General features: G+C 38.9%; 1 protein-coding gene across 1 annotated transcript in view; it reads right to left on the minus strand.

The window, feature by feature from the left end:
• Positions 1-24,056, minus strand: part of mtfp1 (mitochondrial fission process 1) — a 24,749-nt gene extending 693 nt beyond the window's left edge. Inside the window, exons 1-5 of the mRNA XM_061877274.1 lie at positions 24,015-24,056; positions 19,971-20,139; positions 11,475-11,602; positions 2,187-2,419; positions 1-54 (exon numbers count right to left, since the gene is read on the minus strand). The exon at positions 1-54 is cut by the window's left edge and continues 693 nt beyond it. Coding sequence (XP_061733258.1) covers positions 1-54; positions 2,187-2,419; positions 11,475-11,602; positions 19,971-20,139; positions 24,015-24,056 — 626 coding nt within the window. The remainder of the gene's footprint in view (positions 55-2,186; positions 2,420-11,474; positions 11,603-19,970; positions 20,140-24,014) is intronic.
• Between the last annotated feature and the right edge of the window lie 7 nt (positions 24,057-24,063).

Here is a 24,063-nt window from a genome sequence, read left to right on the forward strand (position 1 = left end):
TCGCCGGGACCGTACATCTTGCGGAGGCTGGCGTCCAGCAGGTAGTCCACTGACCTGTCAGGTGCACAGAAGGTAAATACAGTACATGGTACGGTATCTTGCAAAAAAAAAGGAGTACACCCCTCAACAGACCATTGAAATGGAACTTAGATATCATTTAGAATACACTGATTTAATTAAAGGCCTACTGAAATTAGATTTTCTTATCCAAACGAGGATAGCAGGTCCATTCTATGTGTCATACTTGATCATTTTGCGATATTGCCATATTTTTGCTGAAAGGATTTAGTAGAGAACATCGACGATAAAGTTCGCAACTTTTGGTCGCTTATAAAAAGGCCTTGCCTGTACTGGAAGTAGCAGACGATGTCCGCGTGACGTCACGGGTTGTAGAGCTCCTCACATCTGAACATTGTTTACAATCATGGCCACCAGCAGCTAGAGCGATTCGGACTGAGAAAGCGACAATTTCCCCATTAATTTGAGCGAGGATGAAAGATTTGTGGATGAGGAAAGTGAGAGTGAAGGACTAGAGAAAAAATAAATAAATAAAAAAAATTGGAGGGCAGTGGGAGCGATTCAGATAGGGAAGATGCTGTGAGAGGCGCCGTGGCAGCCGGCCCAACCGCAACAAGGGATAGAGCCATGCCGCTTTGAACCTGACGTTGACGGTGACGGTCAGGAGCACGCTGCTGATATTGATGCTGGAATAACACGACATAGATCGCCTTCAGAATACAGAATGTTAAAATGTTATTTATCAATACACATAATACACTGTACTTTGTGTGTGTGGTCCAATCCAACCGTGTTCGCTTGACATCTGTGTTCCATAGTAAAGCTTGACTGTCATCTTTTGAGAATGTAAAGAATGAAACACTGGCTGTGTTTGTGTTGCTAAAGCCGGCCGCAATACACCGCTTCCAACCTACAGCGTTCTTCTTTGATGTCTCCATTGTTCATTGAACAAATTGCAAAAGATTAACTAACACAGATGTCCAGAATACTGTGGAATTTTGCGATGAAAACAGACGACTTAATAGCTGGGCACGATGCCGGCACAAAATGTCCTCTACAATCCGTGACGTCACGCGCAGGTGTCATCATACCGAGACGTTTTAAGCAGGATTTTTCGGCGCCAAATTTAAAATTGCACTTTAGTAAGCCGTATTGGCATGTGTTGCAATGTTAATATTTCATCATTGATATATAAACTATCAGACTGCGTGGTCGGTAGTAGTGGGTTTCAGTAGGCCTTTAACAGCTGGTGCAAGAAATCAATTTAGGGCTCTATAAATAAACATTGATTGATTGATTTATCCATCATCATCATCATCTTCCGCTTATCCGAGGTCGGGTCGCGGGGGCAACAGCCTAAGCAGGGAAACCCAGACTTCCCTCTCCCCAGCCACTTCGTCTAGCTCTTCCCGGGGGATCCCGAGGCGTTCCCAGGCCAGCCGGGAGACATAGTCTTCCCAACGTGTCCTGGGTCTTCCCCGTGGCCTCCTACCGGTTGGACGTGCCCTAAACACCTCCCTAGGGAGGCGTTCGGGTGGCATCCTGACCAGATGCCCGAACCACCTCATCTGGCTCCTCTCGATGTGGAGGAGCAGTGGCTTTACTTTGAGGTCCTCCCGAATAGCAGAGCTTCTCACCCTATCTCTAAGGGAGAGCCCCGCCACACGGCGGAGGAAACTCATTTCGGCCGCTTGTACCCGTGATCTTATCCTTTCGGTCATGACCCAAAGCTCATGATCATAGGTGAGGATGGGAACGTAGATCGACCGATAAATTGAGAGTTTTGCCTTCCGGCTCAGCTCCTTCTTCACCACAACGGATCGGTACAACGTCCGCATTACTGAAGACGCCGCACCGATCCGCCTGTCGATCTCACGGTCCACTCTTCCCTCACTCCTGAACAAGACTCCTAGGTACTTGAACTCCTCCACTTGGGGCAGGGTCTCCTCCCCAACCCGGAGATGGCATTCCACCCTTTTCCGGGCGAGAACCATGGACTCGGACTTGGAGGTGCTGATTCTCATTCCGGTCGCTTCACACTCGGCTGCTAACCGATCCAGCGAGATTGATTGATTTAAGTGCGCCTCATAGCCCGAAAAATACGGTACTTAAAATGGCTATTGAGGGTTGTGCTCCATTTTGTGCGGATAATGCGAACAAGGCGCTACCTGTCAATAGGGGTGATGATGAAGGGGACGGTGGAGAGCCCGATGGCCGTGGTGGTCCACTTGCGCACAGGCAGGGGCCACCTGGTGGTGCGGCCCAGCAGGTGCAGCGAGGCGGCGCACACGCGGTTGATGGTGATGCCGGGGATGATCACAGAGGCCAGGGCCTGCCACAGGAACGTGTCCGCCACCGCCGCCACCACGCGGGTCTTCTGGCCCGGGTTGTCCCCGTGCGCCTGGACAAGTGCAGGTGAAACTCATCGTTAATTAAGAAAAGGAGTGCAGTTCTAAGTTAAGACCAGCAGAGTCGCTGTTGATTCAATCTCAACTACTTAGACAGCGAGACGTCAGGTGTGCGGAGTTCAGCGCCACGTCCACACATTCTGCTCGATACAACCCAGACAGGGATTCTTCCGTGAAATCCTTTTAATTAACTGGTGGATTTTTTTTAATTCACCCACTCAGTCAGATATTAGGTGGGTCTTATTTACGTGCCTCCACTTTGACAGCGTCTACTTTGTTCATCTTTTTTGTAGTTTTGTAGTCTTTTTTGTATTTTTTAGTGCTTCCATAGCGAGTCTACTGACAGATATAAGATATAAGAACCATCTCAGTGGCCTAGTGGTTAGAGCAGGGGTCACCAACCTTTTTGAAACCAAGAGCTACTTCTTGGGTACTGATTAATGCGAAGGGCTACCAGTTTGATACACACTTAAATAAATTGCCAGAAATAGCCAATTTGCTCAATTTACCTTTAACTCTATGTCATTATTAATAATTAATTATATTTATCTTTGTGGAAACACTGATCATTTTAATGATTTCTCAGAATAAATATATATTTTTGATGACATGTTTTAAATAAGTTAAAATCCAATCTGCACTTTGTTAGAATATACAACAAATTGGACCAAGCTATATTTCTAACAAAGACAAATCATTATTTCTTCTAGATTTTCCAGAACAAAAATTTTAAAAGAAATTTAAAAGACTTGGAAATAAAATTTAAATTTGATTCTACAGATTTTCTAGATTTGCCAGAATAATTTTTTTGAATTTTAATCATAATACGTTTGAAGAAATATTTCACAAATATTCTTTGTCGAAAAAACAGAAGCTAAAATGAAGAATTAAATTAAAATGTATTTATTATTCTTTACAATAAAAAAAATAAATTTACTTGAACATTGATTTAAATTGTCAGGAAAGAAGAGGAAGGAATTTAAAAGGTAAAAAGTTAGATGTGTTTAAAAATCCTAAAATCATTTTTAAGGTTGTATTTTTTCTCTAAAATTGTCTGAAAGTTATAAGAAGCAAAGTAAAAAAATAAATGAATTTATTTAAACAAGAGAAGACCAAGTCTTTAAAATATTTTCTTGAATATTCAAATTCTATTTGAGTTTTGTCTCTCTTAGAATTAAAAATGTCGAGCAAAGCGAGACCAGCTTGCTAGTAAATAAATAAAATAAAAAAAAATAGAGGCAGCTCACTGGTAAGTGCGGCTATTTGAGCTATTTTTAGAACAGGCCAGCGGGCGACTCCTTTGGTTCTTACGGGCGACCTGGTGCCCGCGGGCACCGCGTTGGTGACCCCTGGGTTATTTTTATTGAAAAAAATCCCGAAGCACACCACCAGCAGAAAACATAAAAAAATTAAACTTATCAGTCGATATTGACAATAAAAAGTCGTTCTCACAATAGTTGGATGGATGCATCAATATAGCTCGTCTCAAAGCACGTGTCCCGTCACTACCTGTCACATAACGCCGGGACTTATTTTTTGGTATTTTCCTGTGTGTCGTGTTTTAGTTCTTGTCTTGCCCTCCTATTTTGTTGTTGATTGTCATGTACGGATGTACTTTGAGGACGCCGTCTGCTCCACACGCTGTAAGTCTTTGCTGTCGTCCAGCATTCTGATTTCGTTTACTTTGCTGCCAGTTAAGTTTTGGCTTCGTTTTGCATAGCCATCCCTAAGCTTTAATGCCTTTTCTTAGCGCAAGGGTGTCCAAAGTGCGGCCTGGGGGCCATTTGCGGCCCGCTGGTAATTTTTTAACGGCCCCACGGCAAATTTTGAAAATACGATTGAAAAATTTTTAAAATGTAAAAAGTGATATCAAAGAGCAAACGTGTGAAATGTAACAAGAAAATGTTGCAATGTTTACTCTAATAACACAAAGCTGGTATGCAGGCTGTTTCTTTCTTTAAAAAATAATAATGAATCAAAATCAATGTCATTATGAATTATTGACCTATTCAAGGCTCCAATTACGTCACGTTAAATTTTCCACTCTGAGATATTTTTGGGGGAAAATGTTGCATATTTTGTGATTGCCATATAAATAACTGAGCTGTTTTTTTTAAAACAAGGGCCTAAAACGAACAAACAAAAAACACAAACAACAATAAAACTTATAGTTGACGGATAGAGCTGAAGTTGATCTCGAGATTATTGTGTTAAAAGTAAACAGTAAAAAATGTGTAATTTATTTTTTAACACTTTAATGAGTAGGACCCTTTTGGATCCCCAATAATTTTTGTGTGATTTGTTTTTAAGTGTCATTGCTCAAAAAATAATAATTAATTAAAATCAATGGTGTTGTGAGTGTTTGACCTTTTTAATGCTCCAATTATTATATAATCTCAAATATTCCACTTGCAAAAATTATTGGATGGAAATATTGCATATTTTGTGATTTTTCCATAAAAAAACTGGGTTTTTGTGACAAAAATAGCATACAATTTAAATCTTTAAAATCATTATATTGACGGATAGACTTAATGATCTAGAGATTTAAAACGTGAATAATAATAAAAATAATAATACTGAATAGTGACACTTTTTTAATATTTTTTTGACCAAAACCCTTTGGGGTCCCCGGCCAAAATTTATATTTTTTATACATATATTTTATTGGTTTTTAAAATAAAAAAATGTCAAAATGGCCCTCGCTTGCTTTGATTTTTCAGTCTCCGGCCCTAAGTGGAAAAAGTTTGGACACCCCTGTCTTAGCGGCACTTGCCTTTTGTTTATTTTTGGTTTAAGCATTAGATACCTTTTTACCTGCGCCCTGCCTCCCGCTGTCGTCTGCATATTGTGATCACGACACGTGTTCCCGACATCCATCCATCCATCCATTTTCTACCGCTTATTCCCTTTTGGGTCGCGGGGGGCGCTGGCGCCTATCTCAGCTACGATCGGGCGGAAGGCGGCACCTACAAAGCAATTAGCTACCTGCTGCCACCTACTGATATGGAAGAGTATTACAGGGTTACTCTGCTGAGCTCTAGACAGCTCAGACACTCAACAACAACACATTAAAATTCCTGGTTTGCAAAAAATATTTTTTAGCCCAATTAGGTGAAATTTCATAATCTCCCACGGCACACCAGACTGTATCTCACGGTACACTAGTGCGCCGCGGCACTGTGGTTGAAAAACCCTGTGCTAATTGATAGCTGGTAGCTTGCGCCCCTAATGATAGGTGGTGACAAGTGCGCTAATTGCTAGGTGTCAGCTAACAAGTAAATCACTGGCTGACAACTGCCGCGTTAATCGCGAGCCGACAACTGGTGCGTTAAGTGCAGGCAAGTAACTGGAGCGCTAATTCATGTTTTTTTTGTTTTTTTTAAGTTGCAAGGTACAGTGAGTAGGGTGTCCATACTACTGCCATTTCTAAACTACATTACAGTGTGTTGATGTGTTTTAAAGACATTTAAATTAGTTGAAAAATAGCCTGGGTTATATAATTATTTTTTTTAAATAAAGTCTAATAAACTAAAGATTTCACAATCACCCCTGCAGTACCTATGCAGACCTCTGGGGGGTAAGGACCCACTGTCTAAGACAGGGGTCACTAACGCGGTGCCCGCGGGCACAAGGTAGCCCGTAAGGACCAGATGAGTCGCCCGCTGGCCTGTTCTAAAAATAGCTCAAATAGCAGCACTTACCAGTGAGCTGCCTCTATTTTTTAAATTGTATTTATTTACTAGCAAGCTGGTCTCGCTTTGCGCGACATTTTTAATTCTAAGAGAGACAAAACTCAAATAGAATTTGAAAATCCAACAAAATATTTTAAAGACTTGGTCTTCACTTGTTTAAATAAATTCATTTATTTTTTTTACTTTGCTTCTTACAATTTTCAGAGAAGGCAATTTTAGAGAAAAAATACAACCTTAAAAATTATTTTTGGATTTTTAAACACATATACCTTTTTACCTTTTAAATTCCTTCCTCTTCTTTCCTGACAATTTAAATCAATGATCAAGTAATTATTTTTTTATTGTAAAGAATAATAAATACATTTTAATTAATTTCTTCATTTTATCTTCTGTTTTTTCGACGAAGAATATTTGTGAAATATTTCTTCAAACTTATTATGATTAAAATTCAAAAGAATTATTCTGGCAAATCTAGAAAATCTGTAGAATCTAATTTAAATCTTATTTCAAAGTCTTTTGAATTTCTTTTAAAATTTTTGTTCTGGAAAATCTAGAATAAATAATGATTCGTCTTTGTTAGAAATATAGCTTGGTCCAATTTGTTATATATTCTAACAAAGTGCAGATTGGATTTTAATCTGTTTAAAACATGTCATCAAAATTCCAAATTTAATCTTAATCAGGAAAAATTACAAATGATGTTCCATAAATTAGTTTTTAAATTTTTTCAAAAAGATTCGAATTAGCTAGTTTTTCTTTTCACAATTTTCTGTTGAGTTTTGAATTTTAAAGAGTCGAAATTGAAGATAAACTATGTTTCCAAATTTTAGTTTTCTTCTTTTTCGTGTTTTCTCCTCTTTTAAACCGTTCAATTAAGTGTTTTCGTCATCATTTATTCTCTACAAAAAACCTTCCGTAAAAGGAATAAAAATGTACGACGGAATGAGAGACAGAAATACCCTTTTTTTTATATATATGTAGATTTATTTATTAAAGGTAAATTGAGCAAATTGGCTATGTCTGGCAATTTATTTAAGTATGTATCAAACTGGTAGCCCTTCGCTTTAATCAGTACCCAAGAAGTAGCTCTTGGTTTCAAAAAGGTTGGTGACCCCTGGTCTAAGAGCTCTGATTTACGTGACAAAATATAGCACTATAACAGCATAGTAAAATAGTTCAATGTAATAACATTTTGCAGGAAAGTTACACACCAAAAAATTACACTTTGGTTTGTTTTGCTTTTTCTGGCATTTTTAAAATTTTTTTTCCAAAAGAAGGAGACTCCACTACATGGTGTAACCCCGGGGGGCGGCGCCATCTGCCCTCTGACAATCTCCACCGCCATTCTGTTGTGGCTCCGTCGTGCAGTAAAATAGCGCCGACTTTTTCTGAGTTCTCAAGGACTCAACGCGTAATCACATAAAGGGAAGTAGTAATTAAGTGAACCACAAAACATTTATTCTGTCCTTCCAGAGAAGCAGAAGCAAATAAACTCTGCCCTGCCTTGATAAACCGCTTTATATTTTGCAGCAGGCAGCAACACAACAGTAGCATCGAGGGTTGTCTCAATACCAATATACTGATACCAAAATTTACTTCTAAACTTTTCTAAATAAAGGATACCACAAAAAATGGCATTATTGGCTTCATTTTAACATTAAACATTCAAATTTTTTATTGCAATCAAAGAACAATTTAGTCTTTAAATATAATAGTGACCATACTAGACAACTTGTCTTTTAGTAGTAGGTAAACAAACAGACTCCTAATTTGGCTGCTGACATATGCAGTAATATATTGTGTCATTTTCCATTCTATTATTTTGTCAAGCAGCAAAAATTTATTATTAATCTACTTGTTCATTTGCTGCGAATATCTGCTTATTTTCTGTTTTATCATTTTATAGATTAAGTTAAAGTACCAATGATTGTCATACACACACTAGGTGTGGTGAAATTATTTTCTGCATTTGACCCATCACCCTTGATCACCCCCTGGGAGGTGAGGGGAGCAGTGGGCATTTTTATTTTATTTTTTATTTATTTTTTTTCCTTTGTCATGAAAAAAGGAGGTTTTTGTCATGAAAAGGGGAAGTTTTTTTGGGTTGGTGCACTAATTGTAAGCTTACCTTGTGTTTTTTATGTTGTTTTAATAAAAAAAAATAAAAATAAAAATGTTTTTTTTTTTTTATTAAAAAATAATAAAACATAATTCTGCGAGGGCCGCGGCCCGGTGGTTGGAGACCACTGCTTTAAAATACTAAAATCTCCCCAAACGACCACTTTGCTTCTGCCAAAAATTTATTTCAAATAACATATCTCATCTCTGCATATTTTACTAGAATACCCTTATGAGCATTACATATACCAAAATCAAGTACCGACTATACTGTTTACTTGTTAAAATACCCTTTGAAAAAACAAAATCTACCCAAATGACCACTTTGCTGCTCCCAAAAATGTATGTCAATTAATATTTTGATACTGACACATCTCATCTCTGCATATTTTTACTAGAATAACCTTATGGGCATTACATAAATCAAAATCAAGTACCTATTGTACTGTTTACTTGTTGATATACCCTTCACAATATTAAAATGTACCCAAACGACCACTTTGCTTCTGCCAAAACTTTATTTCAAATAACATTTTGATACCGACACATCTCATCTCTGCATATTTTACTAAAATAACCTTATGAGCATTACATATATCAAAATCAAGTACCAACTGTATTGTTTACTTGTTAAAATACCCTTTAAAAAAACAAAATCTACCCAAACGACCACTTTGCTTCTGCCAAAAATGTATTTCAATTAATATTTTGATACTGACACATCTCATCTCTGCATATTTTACTAGAATACCCTTATGAGCATTACATATATCAAAATCAAGTACCTATTGTACTGTTTATTTGTTGATATACCCTTTACAATACTAAAATCTACCCAAACGACCACTTCTCTTCTGCCAAAAATGTATTTTAAATAACATTTTGATACTGACACATCTCATCTCTGCATATTTTACTTGAATACCCTTATGAGCATTACATAAATCAAAATCAAGTACCTATTGTACTGTTTACTTGTTGATATACCCTTTACAATACTAAAATCTACCCAAACGACCACTTTCCTTCTGCCAAAAATGTATTTCAATTAATATTTTGATACTGACACATCTCATCTCTGCATATTTTACTAGAATATTCTTATGAGCATTACATATATCAAAATCAAGTACCGACTGTACTGTTTACTTGTTAAAATACCTTTTAAAAAATCAAAATCTACCCAAACGACCACTTTGCTTCTGCCAAAAATGTATTTCAATTAATATTTTGATACTGACACATCTCATCTCTGCATATTTTACTAGAATAACCTTATGGGCATTACATACATCAAAATCAAGTACCTATTGTACTGTTTACTTGTTGATATACCCTTTACAATACTAAAATCTACCCAAACGACCACTTTGCTTCTGCCAAAAATGTATTTCAAATAACATTTTTAAACTGACACATCTCATCTCTGCATATTTTACTAGAATACCCTTATGAGCATTACATATATCAAAATCAAGTACCCACTGTACTGTTTACTTGTTAAAATATGCTTTTAAAAAACAAAATCTACCCAAACGACCACTTTGCTTCTGCCAAAAATGTATTTCAATTAATATTTTGATACTGACACATCTCATCGCTGCATATTTTACTAGAATACCCTTATGAGCATTACATATATCAAAATCAAGTACCTATTGTACTGTTTACTTGTTGATATACCCTTTACAATACTAAAATCTACCCAAACGACCACTTTGCTTCTGCCAAAAATGTATTTCAAATAACATTTTGATACTGACACATCTCATCTCTGCATATTTTACTAGAATATTCTTATGAGCATTACATATATCAAAATCAAGTACCGACTGTACTGTTTACTTGTTAAAATATGCTTTAAAAAACAAAATCTACCCAAACGACCACTTTGCTTCTGCCAAAAATGTATTTCAATTAATATTTTGATTCTGACACATCTCATCTCTGCATATTTTACTAGAATAACCTTATGGGCATTACATAAATCAAAATCAAGTACCTATTGTACTGTTTACTTGTTGATATACCCTTTACAATACTAAAATCTACCCAAACGACAACTTTGCTTCTGCCAAAAATGTATTTCAAATAACATTTTTAAACTGACACATCTCATCTCTGCATATTTTACTAGGATACCCTTATGAACATTACATAAATCAAAATCAAGTACCTACTGTACTGTTTACTTGTTAAAATATGCTTTAAAAAACCAAAATCTACCCAAACGACAACTTTGCTTCTGCCAAAAATGTATTTTAATTAATATTTTGATACTGACACATCTCATCGCTGCATATTTTACTAGAATCACCTTATGGGTATTACATAAATCGAAATCAAGTACCTATTGTACTGTTTACTTGTTGATATACCCTTTACAATACTAAAATCTACCCAAACGACCACTTTGCTTCTGCCAAAAATTTATTTCAAATAACATTTTGATACTGACACATCTCATCTCTGCATATTTTACTAGAATGCCCTTATGAGCATTACATATATCAAAATCAAGTACCTACTGTACTGTTTACTTGTTAAAATACCATTTAAAAAAAACAAAATCTACCCAAACGACCACTTTGCTTCTGCCAAAAATGTATTTCAATTAATATTTTGATACTGACACATCTCATCGCTGCATATTTTACTAGAATAACCTTATGGGCATTACATAAATCAAAATCAAGTACCTATTGTACTGTTTATTTGTTGATATACCCTTTACAATACTAAAATCTACCCAAACGACCACTTTGCTTCTGCCAAAAATTTATTTCAAATAACATTTTGATACTGACACATCTCATCTCTGCATATTTTACTAGAATACCCTTTGCCGTTTATAACAAACTTTTTCCAAAACAATATAGAATGTGAGATACAACAGGCTAATGCATACATTTATCATTTGTTTTCAAAACGGTTACAAAGAAGTCGCACCCCAAAAATGTACTGTGGGAACCCATTTTTATGACTTGATGGGGTCCCCGGGACCCCATTTAAAAACATGTCTAGCACCAACACTGGTTGGCATTACATGAGCGTGAAGTAAGAAGTGTTTTATTGTGTTTACGTCTTAATAGTGGCCGGCGTTAAGTCATTTTTACACTCGCCTGACAAGTAAGGATGTTAGAAAAGTGAAACGTGTGAGCCAGGAGACTTTATTCATTTTTAAAACGAATACTCTTGTAAATATTACCAATGCCTAACTTCTTTTTACGCTTACCGCAGCTGCTTTTTTCCCTTTGTCCAGAGCATCAGCGGCAACATAGGCCGTGGCCACCGCGTAGCTGCCCCACACCACGCTGGATGGCACCAGCGCACGGAAGGCCTCCCCCACTTCGTTGGCGTAACCTGAGGAGAAGAGGTGGGTGGAAGATGTCACACAATGTCCCCCAATTTACAGCGATGTCACACAGCCTATTAAACCGCACTTGGAGACTATTTATCATCCTCTTAAAGAGGTAATTGCCCAGGCACACATTGGCTGCCGAGCTGCAAGTTGGCCGGTTTTAAGGATCAGTTCAAATAAAACTCAATTTGTTCAGTTTACTGAACATGTTTTCTTTGGAGACGTCAATCTGGGGCCGATATTTGCCTTTTCTAAAATGATTTTCAATATTTACCGCAGCTGCGCCCTGTTGTTTACATGACTTAAGACTGTACAAACATAAAAGGCTCTTTCTAAAAAGAAGCACGCTCAGGGAGACACAGTTACATTTGCTGGTTACACACGTGCAGGAGTGGCATGAATTTCAGGAGGGTGCATGTATTGCCAGAACACGGGCTTAAATCTGAGAGCTGGCCGCAATGAACGTGTTGTCTGTCCAGAACATACTTGCCAACACTCCCGATTTTCCTGGGAGACTCCCGAATTTCAGTGTCCCTCCCAAAAATCAAGGCCGCCAACGAAAGCTTTCCATCCATTCCGGTCTTGTGCCCTACGGTCGAGTTGTTGCCATGACAGCCCCTCAGCCCTCATCTCCTGTTCTGTGCTTCTTCTCCGGTTTGTTCTTGGTCTCCCTCTGTTTCTTTTCCCCTGTGGGTTCCATGTTAGTCCCTTTTTGGTGATTGATTCATTGGGTTTTCTGAGTGTGTGGCCTATCCAGCTCCACTTTCTTCTCCTGATTTGCAGTTCCACTGGTTCTTGTTTGGTGAGTTCCCACAAGTTGGCATTGGTGATTGTGTTTGGCCAGTAGACTCCTAGGACCCAACGGAGGCAACGGTTTACGAATGTCTGAAGTTTAGTGAGTATGCTATTGGTGGTTTTCCAGGATGGATTTGACATTTGTCCTGCTGTACGGATCAGAAACATGGAAAACCACCAATAGCATACTCACTAAACTTCAGACATTCGTAAACCGTTGGGTCCTAGGAGTCTACTGGCCAAACACCATCACCAATGCCAACCTGTGGGAACTCACCAAACAAGAACCAGTGGAAGTGCAAATCAGGAGAAGGAAGTGGAGCTGGATAGGCCACACACTCAGAAAACCCAATGAATCAATCACCAAACAGGCACTAACATGGAACCCAGAGGGAGAAAGAAACAGAGGGAGACCAAGAAAAACCTGAAGAAGAAACACGGAACAAGAAATGAGGCCTGAGGGGCTGTCATGGCAACAACTCGATCGTAGGGCACAAGACCGGAATGGATGGAAGGCTTTCCCGGGGCAACCATTCTCCCGAATTTCTCCCGATTTCCACCCGGACAACAATATTGGGGTCGTGCCTTTAAGACACTGCCTACATCGTCCTCTCTCACCTGAAACCTTCACCCCTTAACAGCCACATGCTGTCCGGGCGTCCGCTTTTCCTCCATAAAAACAGTGTGCCGGCCCAGTCCATTTAACAATGGTCTTTACTCGAAGATGTCAAGAAATGCTGACACCTTGTATGATCTTTTAACTAGTTTTATGTTAATGTTAATTTCAAGCACACACACACACACACACACACACACACACACACAAGTGAATGCAAGCATACTTGGTCAACAGCCATACAGGTCAAACTGAGGGTGGCCGTATAAACAACTTTAACACTGTTACAAATATGCGCCACACTGTGAACCCACACCAAACAAGAATGTCAAACACATTTCGGGAAACACAAACACAACATAAACACAACAGAACAAATACCCAGGACCCCTTGCAGCACTAACTCTTCCGGGACGCTACAATAACATCTACGGCTTTTGGAGCTCAGTGCAGAACCGCACACACAACAGGAAGGACACGAAGCAGAAGAACGAAGCAGAGACACGACGACGACGAGTAAGAAGAAGAAATATGCTTGCAAGTAGGGATGGGTTTGTCTCTGTGTGATATAGAAAATGACTATCGTGATATTCGAGTATACATTCTCACGCAGTGCTGGTATTACACTACAGGCTATCCTAGCTCTTTCTTGTCTGTCCTTCTCACAGACAGCGAGCGCCCCTTCTTACACACGTCACATACTGTCACGTCATAGACGTATACGCCCTCGTGGAGCAGAGAGGTTGCAGCATGGGTAACATTAGCTGTGATGCTAGCGGAGCCGTGCGAGTGGTAATACGAGAGAAAGAAGGTGCGAATCTTGTAACAAATAAAGGAAGAATAAATTCCCAAGAAAAACAGCAGGGGGTTCATCGTCTGGGGGTGGTTTGGCTTCAAGTAGGAATATGTCGAACAGACAAACTTTGTCAATAAGTGAGGGGCAAAAGCGTCGCTACAAAAAGTAGCATTACTGCTAATATGTAGCATCATTTGAAAAGTCACCTGCTAGAGAATGAAGAGTGCTTACTCTGCATGTCAACATCGCCATTCGCCCACACAATCAAAATGCCGAGGCAAACATTTGCAGATCAACACCGTATGAAAAAAAATATGATTCCATTAGTTGTGATTTCCTGCATGAAAGTTTAAAATGAGCATATATTAATACAGTGTGAAGAAGAATGTTTTAATGTAGACACATAGAATCATCATACTGCTGTGATCATATGTATCATGTGCTAATTCAAGGCTAAGGCAAAATATTGAGATATATATCGCGACATGGCCTAAAAAATATCGCAATATTAAAAAAATGCCAGCCCTACTTGCAAGTTCCAAAATGATTGGAAAAAATTATTTAATTTCATCAAGGACAGCTCGAAGGGGAAGGGGTATGCTGCCTGCACCGCAACCACACCCCCAACACCCGCATGAACTACGAATGAACACATGTGGAGTTATCTACTTAACAAAAAAAAGGTGAAATAACTCAAAACATGTTTTATATTCTAGTTTCTTCAAAATAGCCACCCTTTCCTTTGATTACAGTTTTGCACACTCTTGGCATTCTTTCGAGGAGCTTCAAGAGGTAGTCACCTGAAATGGTTTTCACTTCACAGGTGTCAGAGTTTTAATGCCTTCAGTGACAATCTACAACAGTTACAATAGTTATGAAAATTAAGAAAATGCATTGAATTGAAAAGGTGTGTCCAAACTTTTGGCCTATACTGTACATCGATATATATATTATATATATAACGATACAAATTTTAGCCCATTTCACACACACACACACACACACACACACACACACACACACACACACACACACACACACACACACACACACACACACACACAGCAGGATGAAACAAGAAGCTAGCCGCTAAAGCTTTAATTTAAAGAAGGAGGGATCGATCCAGATGCCGATGCCTACAATGAAATTGCTAAATAAACGATACTAAAGTGATTAGATCGATATTTTTCTTTATCTTGTTGGGCGGCATAGCTCAGTTGGTAGAGTGGCCGTGCCGGCAACTTGAGGGTTGCAGGTTCGATTCCCGCTTCCGCCATTCTACTCACTGCCATTGTGTCCTTGGGCAACGCACTTTACCCACCTGCTCCCAGTGCCACCCACACTGGTTTAAATGTAACTTAGATATTGGGTTTCACTATGTAACGCGCTTTGAGTCACTAGAGAAAAGCGCTATATAAATATAATTCACTTCACTTGTTTGTATTGACACAAAATATGTTTTGGGTGATTCTTGTTGTTGTTTACAAACTAAGTGATAAGTCTCTGGATACAGGAAGGCTTTGAGGGCAAAACCCAAATGATTTAAAAGAGAGCCCATTGTAGTTTTTGGTTTTGTTTAGTTATTGTGCACTACACACTTGATTGGGTGAAAGAAAACATGTGCATAGCATGCAATACCATAAATATGATACATAATCCAACTTACAAAAATACTAGTAAATTTTAAATTTAATAAAGTAAGCTTCATAAAAAGAACATGCAAACTCCACACAGAAAGATCCCAAACCCGGGATTGAACTCAGGACAACTTAGGACCTTTGTATTGTGAGGCACATGCACTAACCACCATATGTTGTCAATATTCAGTGTTTTACTGTTCATAGTTGGTATTGCAAATCCCACATTCATTATTTTCCTGTACATTCCGGGTGTCTCATTCAGTAAAAAAAATTTAGATTCCATTCCGTTTTTTAAGGTGGTCTGTCAAAACGTTTTTAGCATTCAATCAGACATTATTGTGAGTTTTTGTGTTAGTGTTCCTAAAAATAGAAATACCAGCCCCCAGACACATTTTGTTCTCTCAATTTGGTCCCCCCGGGTCAAATTAATTGCCCAGGCCTGTTCGGTTGGTAGAGTGCCAGCAACTTAAGGGTTCCAGGTTCGATTCCCGCTTCCGCCACCCTAGTCACTGCCGTTGTGTCCTTGGCCAAGACACTCTACACACCTGTTCCCAGTGCCACCCACACTGGTTTAAATGTGTCTAAGAAATCGGGTTCCACTATGTAAAGTGCTTTGAGTCTGTAGAGAAAAGCGCTATATAAAAATAATTCACATCACATAAAACATTTTCAGTTCTATAATCTATTTACAAATTATCAGATTGGTACTCAAAATCGGATCGGATCAAAGGCCAAAACATAGTTTTCACACAGAAACAATCAATTCCTGGGTCAAACTGTCCGCATTATAACACTTTTAAAGGCCTACTGAAATGAGATTTTCTTATTTAAACGGGGACAGCGGGTCCATTCTATGTGTCATACTTGATCATTTCACGATATTGCCATATTTTTGCTGAAAGGATTTAGGAGAGAACATCGACGATAAAGTTCGCAACATTTGGTCGCTAATAAAAAAGCCCTGCCTGTACCGGAAGTAGCAGACGATGTGCACGTGACATCACGGGTTGTGGAACTTCTCACATCCTCACATTGTTTACAATCATGGCCACCAGCAGCGAGAGCGATTCGGACCAAGAAAACGACGATTTCCTCATTAATTTTAGCGAGGATGAAAGATTTGTGGATGAGGAAAGTGAGAGTGAAGGACGAGAAAAAATAAAAAAAACTACACGGCAGAGCGATTCAGATATTATTAGACAAATTTACTAGGATAATTTTGGAAAATCCCTTATCTGCTTATTGTGTCACTAGTGTTTTAGTGAGATTATATGGTTGTACCTGTACAACCTGAAAGTCGGAGGGGTGTGGCCACGGGTGTGATGACCGCCAGTGTCTCTGAGGGAAGCCACATTTCTCGACGAGGCAAAGGCGACCGGGTTGAGATTTTTTTTTTCTTCCCTCCTCCACGGTGGAAGCATCTGACGGTCGGGAGCGCCCGGTGGGAGGAGGCAAGAGAGTCCGCAGCTGCCTCTTTGACAGGTGCAGGAGGAACGACATAAGCTCTCCGCTCATGTCTACGGTAAGAGCCGCTTTATTACCACCATTTTCTCACCGAAACCTGCTGGTTGACATGTGGTAGGGAACCATGTTCGCTTGACCACTCTGTTCCATAGTAAAGCTTCACCGTCATCTTTCAGGAATGGAAACAAGTTTGTGTTGCTAAAGGCGGCCGCAATACACCGCTTCCCACCTACATCTTTCTTCTTTGACGTCTCCATTATTAATTGAACAAATTTCAAAAGATTCAGCAACACTGATGTCCAGAATACTGTGGAATTATCCCATGAAAAGAGACGACTTATAGCTGTGAACGGTGCTGGACCAAAATGTCCTCTACAATGCGTGACGTCACGCGCACGTGTCATCATATCGCGACGTTTTTGCATGATAATTCCGTGCGAAATTTAAAATTGCAATTTAGTAAACTAAACCGGCCGTATTGGCATGTGTTGCAATGTTAATATTTCATCATTGATATATAAACTATCAGACTGCGTGGTCGGTAGTAGTGGGTTTCAGTAGGCCCTTAATAAGCTTTTGTTGACGTTTGGTGATTTAAACATTGGCCTGTTTTTATTTATTAGAAGATGCTTTCTCAGGATGAGAGTTTTATTTTCAGATCTAATCCGAGTTACATAATCATCAATTTTCATGGTAGGAATAATTAGGCTTTTGTATGTGCAGAATTTTGGGTTGAACTGAAAATTAAAAAAAATGCACCAATCTGCTTAATGAAAAATATATTATCCTTTGAATGGAACATGTTATTTTCAGGTAAGACTTTGTGTTTATAACATTATATTTTAAAGGCCTACTGAAACCCACTACTACCGACCACGCAGTCTGATAGTTTACATATCAATGATGACATATTAACATTGCAACACATGCCAATACGGCCGTTTTAGTTTATTTAATTGCAATTCTAAATTTCCCGCGAGGTATACTGTTGAAAACATCGCGGAACGATGACGCGTGTGCGTGACGTCACCGGTGGTAGTGGATATGTTCTTCCAGCACCGATGACGGCTAAAAGTAGTCTGTTTTTATCGCATAATTGCACAGTATTCTGGACATCTGTGTTGCTGAATCTTTTGCAATTTTTTCAATTGATAATGGAGACTTCAAAGAAGAAAGATGTTGGTGGAAAGCGGTGTATTGCGGTCGGCTGTAGCAAAACAAACACAGCCGGTGTTTCTTTGTTTACATTCCCTAAAATAGATTTTAATTAAATTCGGGCGGGTGGCGGTTGAACCATCCGGAAATATTTGATATGCATGGTTCTGTGCTCGGTATCTTTTGCCATTCAAAGTGCCATTTAAGACCCGTGTCATAAAGCGAAGAAGACAATAAGAGACGCTATTATTATCCTGAATGACTACCGGTAGTCCCCCAGATAATAAGCAATAGGGCGTGCTATGAAGCCATTGACTTTTTTTGCCTACTACGACATATACGATCTGCTTGTCAGTCCAGCAACATGTTGTGTGTCGGTAAGGTGGGCGGGGTTGGGAAATATATTCAGGAATTGTCACGAATACAAAGGATTATGGGTATTTGTTGTGTTGCGTTTATGTTGTGTTACTGTGAGGATGTTCTCCCAAAATGTGTTTGTCAATCTTGTTGGGTGTGGCTTCACAGCGTGGCGCATATTAGTAAGTGTTAAAGTTGTTTATATCACAACCATCAGTGTACTCTGTATCACCCAGTATGCCTTTAAATCTTGAACGTGTAATTACGGAAGCTGCACACAACATGTTGCCGGACCAACAATCGGTTCGTACATGTTTTTGATGGTCTCTAAGGCAATGGCTTTACAAAACGCCCTTATTCTTGTCATCGGGATGAACGCTATTGGATAGTCGCGGGAACGATAATTGTCATCATTACTCTGTGAAACAGGTTTAAATAGCTCTGTGAGTGGTAAAGGCGAACTACCTCTGATGTATTTCAGCGGGCGGTTGGCGGGCGGGTATGGTCCTGATAAAATGTTGGTTCGGCTGGACGGCGGGTGGATGACGACTTTGGTGATGCGGATGATATGATTGCCTATCCGCGCATCTCTAATAAGCAGATAAGGGATTTTCCAGAATTATCCTAGTAAATGTGTCTAATAACATCTGAATCGCTCCCACTCCCCTCGTCTTTTTTTTTCTTCTAGTCCTTCACTCTCACTATCCTTGTCCACGAATCTTTCATCCTCGCTCAAATTAATGGGGAAATTGTCGCTTTCTCGGTCCGAATCGCTCTAGCTGCTGGTGGCCATTATTGTAAACAATGTGAGGATGTGAGGAGCTCCACAACCAGTGACGTCAAGCGCACATCGTCTGCTACTTCCGGTACAGGCAAGGCTTTTTTATTAGCGACCAAAAGTTGCGAACTTTATCGTGGATGTTCTCTACTAAATCCTTTCAGCAAAAATATGGCAATATCGCGAAATGATCAAGTATGACACATAGAATGGACCTGCTATCCCCATTTAAATAAGAAAATCCCTGTACACACACACAACTGATTATGCACTCCAATGCTGTACTGTATGTTGACAGAAAGGAATGTGGTGCCCATGCAACGTAAACAAATACATATAAAGGACAACAGCTGCACAAATACCCATGAGGATATTAGCTGTGCGTGCACTTTACAGTCTCATCAGTATATGACAATGAAAATTGGTAGCACTGAAAAATATATGGGAGTGATAGTGTAGTGGCTTGCTTGTGAGTCACTGCCTCAACTTGCTCAACTACTTTGGTCTGAGTGATCTACTACGACCTCCGCCATTTGGCGTTAAAATACACACGAGGAGGATAAACCGGGGAAATAAATTGTTTTCCCCATTGTGTCGTCAATGCCCTCCATAACTCAATGTGACCTTCACGTACACTAAGAATAGCCGTTCAACAGAGTGGTTAGCCGCCGCATGCTAGCCGTACGGTTAGCAAGCTCGCACACGGCTCCAGGGTCACACTGTTATTCTTCACTCATTCGCCAGGTAAAAGAACACACACTGTACAAACCTAGGAAGCGGACCCATGTGTCGCGATAGATGTCAACTTCTTTGCCTGCGTTTTCTTCCGTAGGGTCCACATGCTTGTCTTTCCTGTCGGCGTCATTCACTCCATCGCCGGCGAGTAGTGAGAGTTTGAGAATGCCGACAGCAAGGACGGATCCTGAAGGGGGCGTGGGCTACCTTACCTGCGTCCAACCCGGCTGAGTGAGTAACACGTCCTGGACGCTAGATGGCAGTACAGTTTTTTTCAAGTGACGTAGTTTGTAAGATATATCGATGTATTTTTAAAAAAAAAATACATGAATTAAGAAAATATCGTAATATCGATATATTTTAATTCACGTTAAAATGACAAAACGTCGCTTATTTGTTGTGTTCCTTGTTACCCCCCTCCCCTTTCTCCGTCCTCCTTCCAAGACGTGCGTGCCCGGAAAAGAACATCTGTGATTGGTTGGTTGGTTGCTTACTATTATGAGTTACGATTGGTTAAGGACAGGCCAATCAGAGACAAGATAGGGCGGGTCATCGAACCAGGAAGGGATATCACAAAGTGCCTGCCTGCAAATGTATATATATTTTTTTAATCTGAGTTTGATACATTTTGTGTTATTTGCACAGCTGTGTTATTTATTTTACGTAGAAAGAATATTTTTATATTTTATTTAGAATTGTGTCTGTCTACATGTGTTGCCCCTGGCGACTTGTCCAGGGTGTACTCCGCCTTCCGCCCGAATGCAGCCAAGATAGGCTCCAGCACTCCCTGCAACACCCCCCCCCCCTCCCAAAAAAAAGGGATAACTGGTAAGAAATGGATGGATGGAAGTAGAAGCATTTAAGTCTCACCTTAAAACTCATTTGTATATTCTAGCCTTTAAATAGACTCCCTTTTTAGACCAGTTGATCTGCCGTTTCTTTTATTTTTCTCCTATGTCCCACTCTCCCTTGTGGAGGGGGTCCGGTCCGATCCGGTGGCCATGTACTGCTTGCCTGTGTATCGGCTGGGGACATCTCTGCGCTGCTGATCCGCCTCCGCTTGGGATGGTTTCCTGCTGGCTCCGCTGTGAACGGGACTCTCGCTGCTGTGTTGGATCCGCTTTGGACTGGACTCTTGCGACTGGGTTGGATCCATTATGGATTGAATTTTCACAGTATCATGTTAGACCCGCTCGACATCCATTGCTTTCCTCCTCTCCAAGGTTCTCATAGTCATCATTGTCACCGACGTCCCACTGGGTGTGAGTTTTCCTTGCCCTTATGTGGGCCTACCGAGGATGTCGTAGTGGTTTGTACGGCCCTTTGAGACACTAGTGATTTAGGGCTATATAAGTAAACATTGATTGATTGATTGAAGTAATTCTGTACAACTTAAACAGTTTATTTCATGTGCTGTTAATACCCATCTTGACTAACTAGGGTTAATAAAAGTGCCACTGACTGTTTATAGTACAGTTGTCATTCAGAGAGATTATTCTAGATCAGGGGTCACCAACGTTAGGACCAGATGAGTCGCCCGCTGGCCTGTTCTAAAAATAGCTCAAATAGCAGCACTTACCAGTGAGCTGCCTCTATTTTTTAAATTTTATTTATTTACTACCAAGCTGGTCTGGCTTTGCTTGACATTTTTAATTCTAAGATGGACAAAACTCAAATAGAATTTGAAAATCTTCACTTGTTTAAATAAATTCATAATTTTTTTTACTTTGCTTGTCATAACTTTCAGAAAGACATTTTTAGAGAAAAAATACAACCTTAAAAATTATTTTTGGATTTTTAAACACCTTTTTACCTTTTAAATTCCTTCCTTTTCTTTCATGACAATTTCAATCAATGTTCAAGTAAATACATTTTTTTTTATTGTAAAGAATAATAAATACATTTTAATTTAATTCTTCATTTTAGCTTCTGTTTTTTCGACGAAGAATACTTGTGAAATATTTCTTCAAACTTATGATTAAAATAAAAAAAATTATTCTGGCAAATCTTGAAAATCTGTACAATGAAATTTAAATCTTATTTCAAACTCTTTTGACTTTATTTAAAAAATTTTGTTCTGGAAAATCTAGAATAAATAATGATTTGTCTTTGTTAGAAATATAGCTTGGTCCAATTTGTTATATATTCTAACAAAGTATTTAAAACATGTCATCAAAATTCTAAAATTAATCTTAATCAGGAAAAATTACTAATGATGTTCCATAAATTACTTTTTTTATTTTTTCAAAAAGATTGGAATTAGCTAGTATTTCTCTTAATTTTTTTCGGTTGAACTTTGAATTTTGAAGAGTCGAAATTTAAGATAAACTATGTTTGAAAATTTAATCTTCTTTTTTTTGTGTTGTCTCCTCTTTGAAACCGTTCAATTAAGTGTTTTTTTCATCATTTATTCTCTACAAAAAACCTTCCGTAAAAGGAAAAAAAATGTACGACGGAATGACAGACAGAAATACCCATTCTTTATAATATATATATAGATTTATTTATTAAAGGTAAATTGAGCAAATTGGCTATTTCTAGCAATTTATTTAAGTGTGTATCAAACTGGTAGCCCTTCGCATTAATCAGTACCCAAGAATAGCTCTTGGTTTCAAAAAGGTTGGTGACCCCTGTTCTAGATTGTACCTAATGTCATGACTGGTTTGATTTTTTTATCGACTATTTTATTGATTATGGGACAAGCAGTAGAAAATGGATGGATGGTACTTTTTCGTCACTTATGTTGGTCTTTGGTACGCTAATGTCAATATTATAGGCCATTGGTTCTTTTTTTTATTTTTGCAAAAATACATATCTATTTTCATATTCCTCTTTTTATCTTTGGTATGAACATTATTTTGGATAGGTTGATTGGAAACACTAAATTGGCCCTAGTGTGTGAATATGAGTGTGAATGTTGTCTGTGTGTCTGTGTTGGCCCTGTGATTAGGTGGCGACTTGTCCAGGGTGTACACCGCCTTCCGCCCGATTGTAGCCGAGATAGGCTCCAGCACCCCCTGCCACCCCGAAAAGGGATAACCGGTAGAAAATGGATGGATGGATGGATGGATGGATTATTATGTAAACTCAAAGTTATTGTTTTTTTTTTGTTTTTTGTTGTTGCTATTTTTGTATTACGGCATTTTATTATTGACCATGTTGTACTGCATTGTAATCTTTTGTTTTGTGATTAGGTGATGTTTTTTTCCTGGACCCCAGGAAGAATAGTCTCCACTGCGGTGTAGAATAATGGAGATGCTTAATAAACTAAACTAAAAAAATGTACTTAAATTTTACTGAATATCGCTCAAAAATTAATATCTTTATATGTATACGTTCACCAAAAAATATAATGAGATATATATCGAATATGGAGTTTAAGTAAAAAATATATCGAGATATACTTTTTCGTCCATATCACCCAGCCCTACTATTGGATAAGTTTTTTTATTCATAAATGTAAGTTTCCTGAGCTGTTTTTTGTGCCTTTAAGAAATAATTAGAACTCTACTTTTAAAACACTCTCTACCTCTAACAACCAAACCTGTGAAAACTATTATGCTGTGTTCCACATTTGGATTATTTACGGAACTTGTGTGTGGCTTTACATTTTGTTACATATAATAAAAAAAAAAAAAAAAAAAAAAAAAAAATATATATATATATATATATATATATATATGTGTGTGTGTATATTGCATTCTATTTTTGTTACTTTATTGAGTTTAAACCCCCTGGCGCTGTTTTGTATGGTTTCTGTACTTGTTTTGTTTATTACTATTTCTCGATTGTGTTGCACCTTTCCTGCTTCCGGCGCCTACACCGTAGTCAATGAGCGCAGGGGAGACACTTCTCCAGGGCCGATGATCCTCGGGGCAACACCCTTCACTTTACCCGGGAGTGGGTCTTCAATATTCCGGTCTCCAGGAGATAATGACGAGTCCAGCTATTAGTTGCAAATCTTGGCTCTTTACGTTTTGCAGACAGTCAAATTCCACACAAAAACACTAGCCATCCTCCGGCCCTCAGCGACCGCTCCCTCACCTCTCTCGCCCACACACTCACTGACGTCACTCACCTGCTGTCTCACATTGGAGGGCCACACATACGCTACTCTCATAACACTT

The sequence above is a fragment of the Nerophis ophidion genome, linkage group LG17 (assembly GCF_033978795.1).
Source record: "Nerophis ophidion isolate RoL-2023_Sa linkage group LG17, RoL_Noph_v1.0, whole genome shotgun sequence".
NCBI classification, from domain to species: domain Eukaryota; kingdom Metazoa; phylum Chordata; class Actinopteri; order Syngnathiformes; family Syngnathidae; genus Nerophis; species Nerophis ophidion.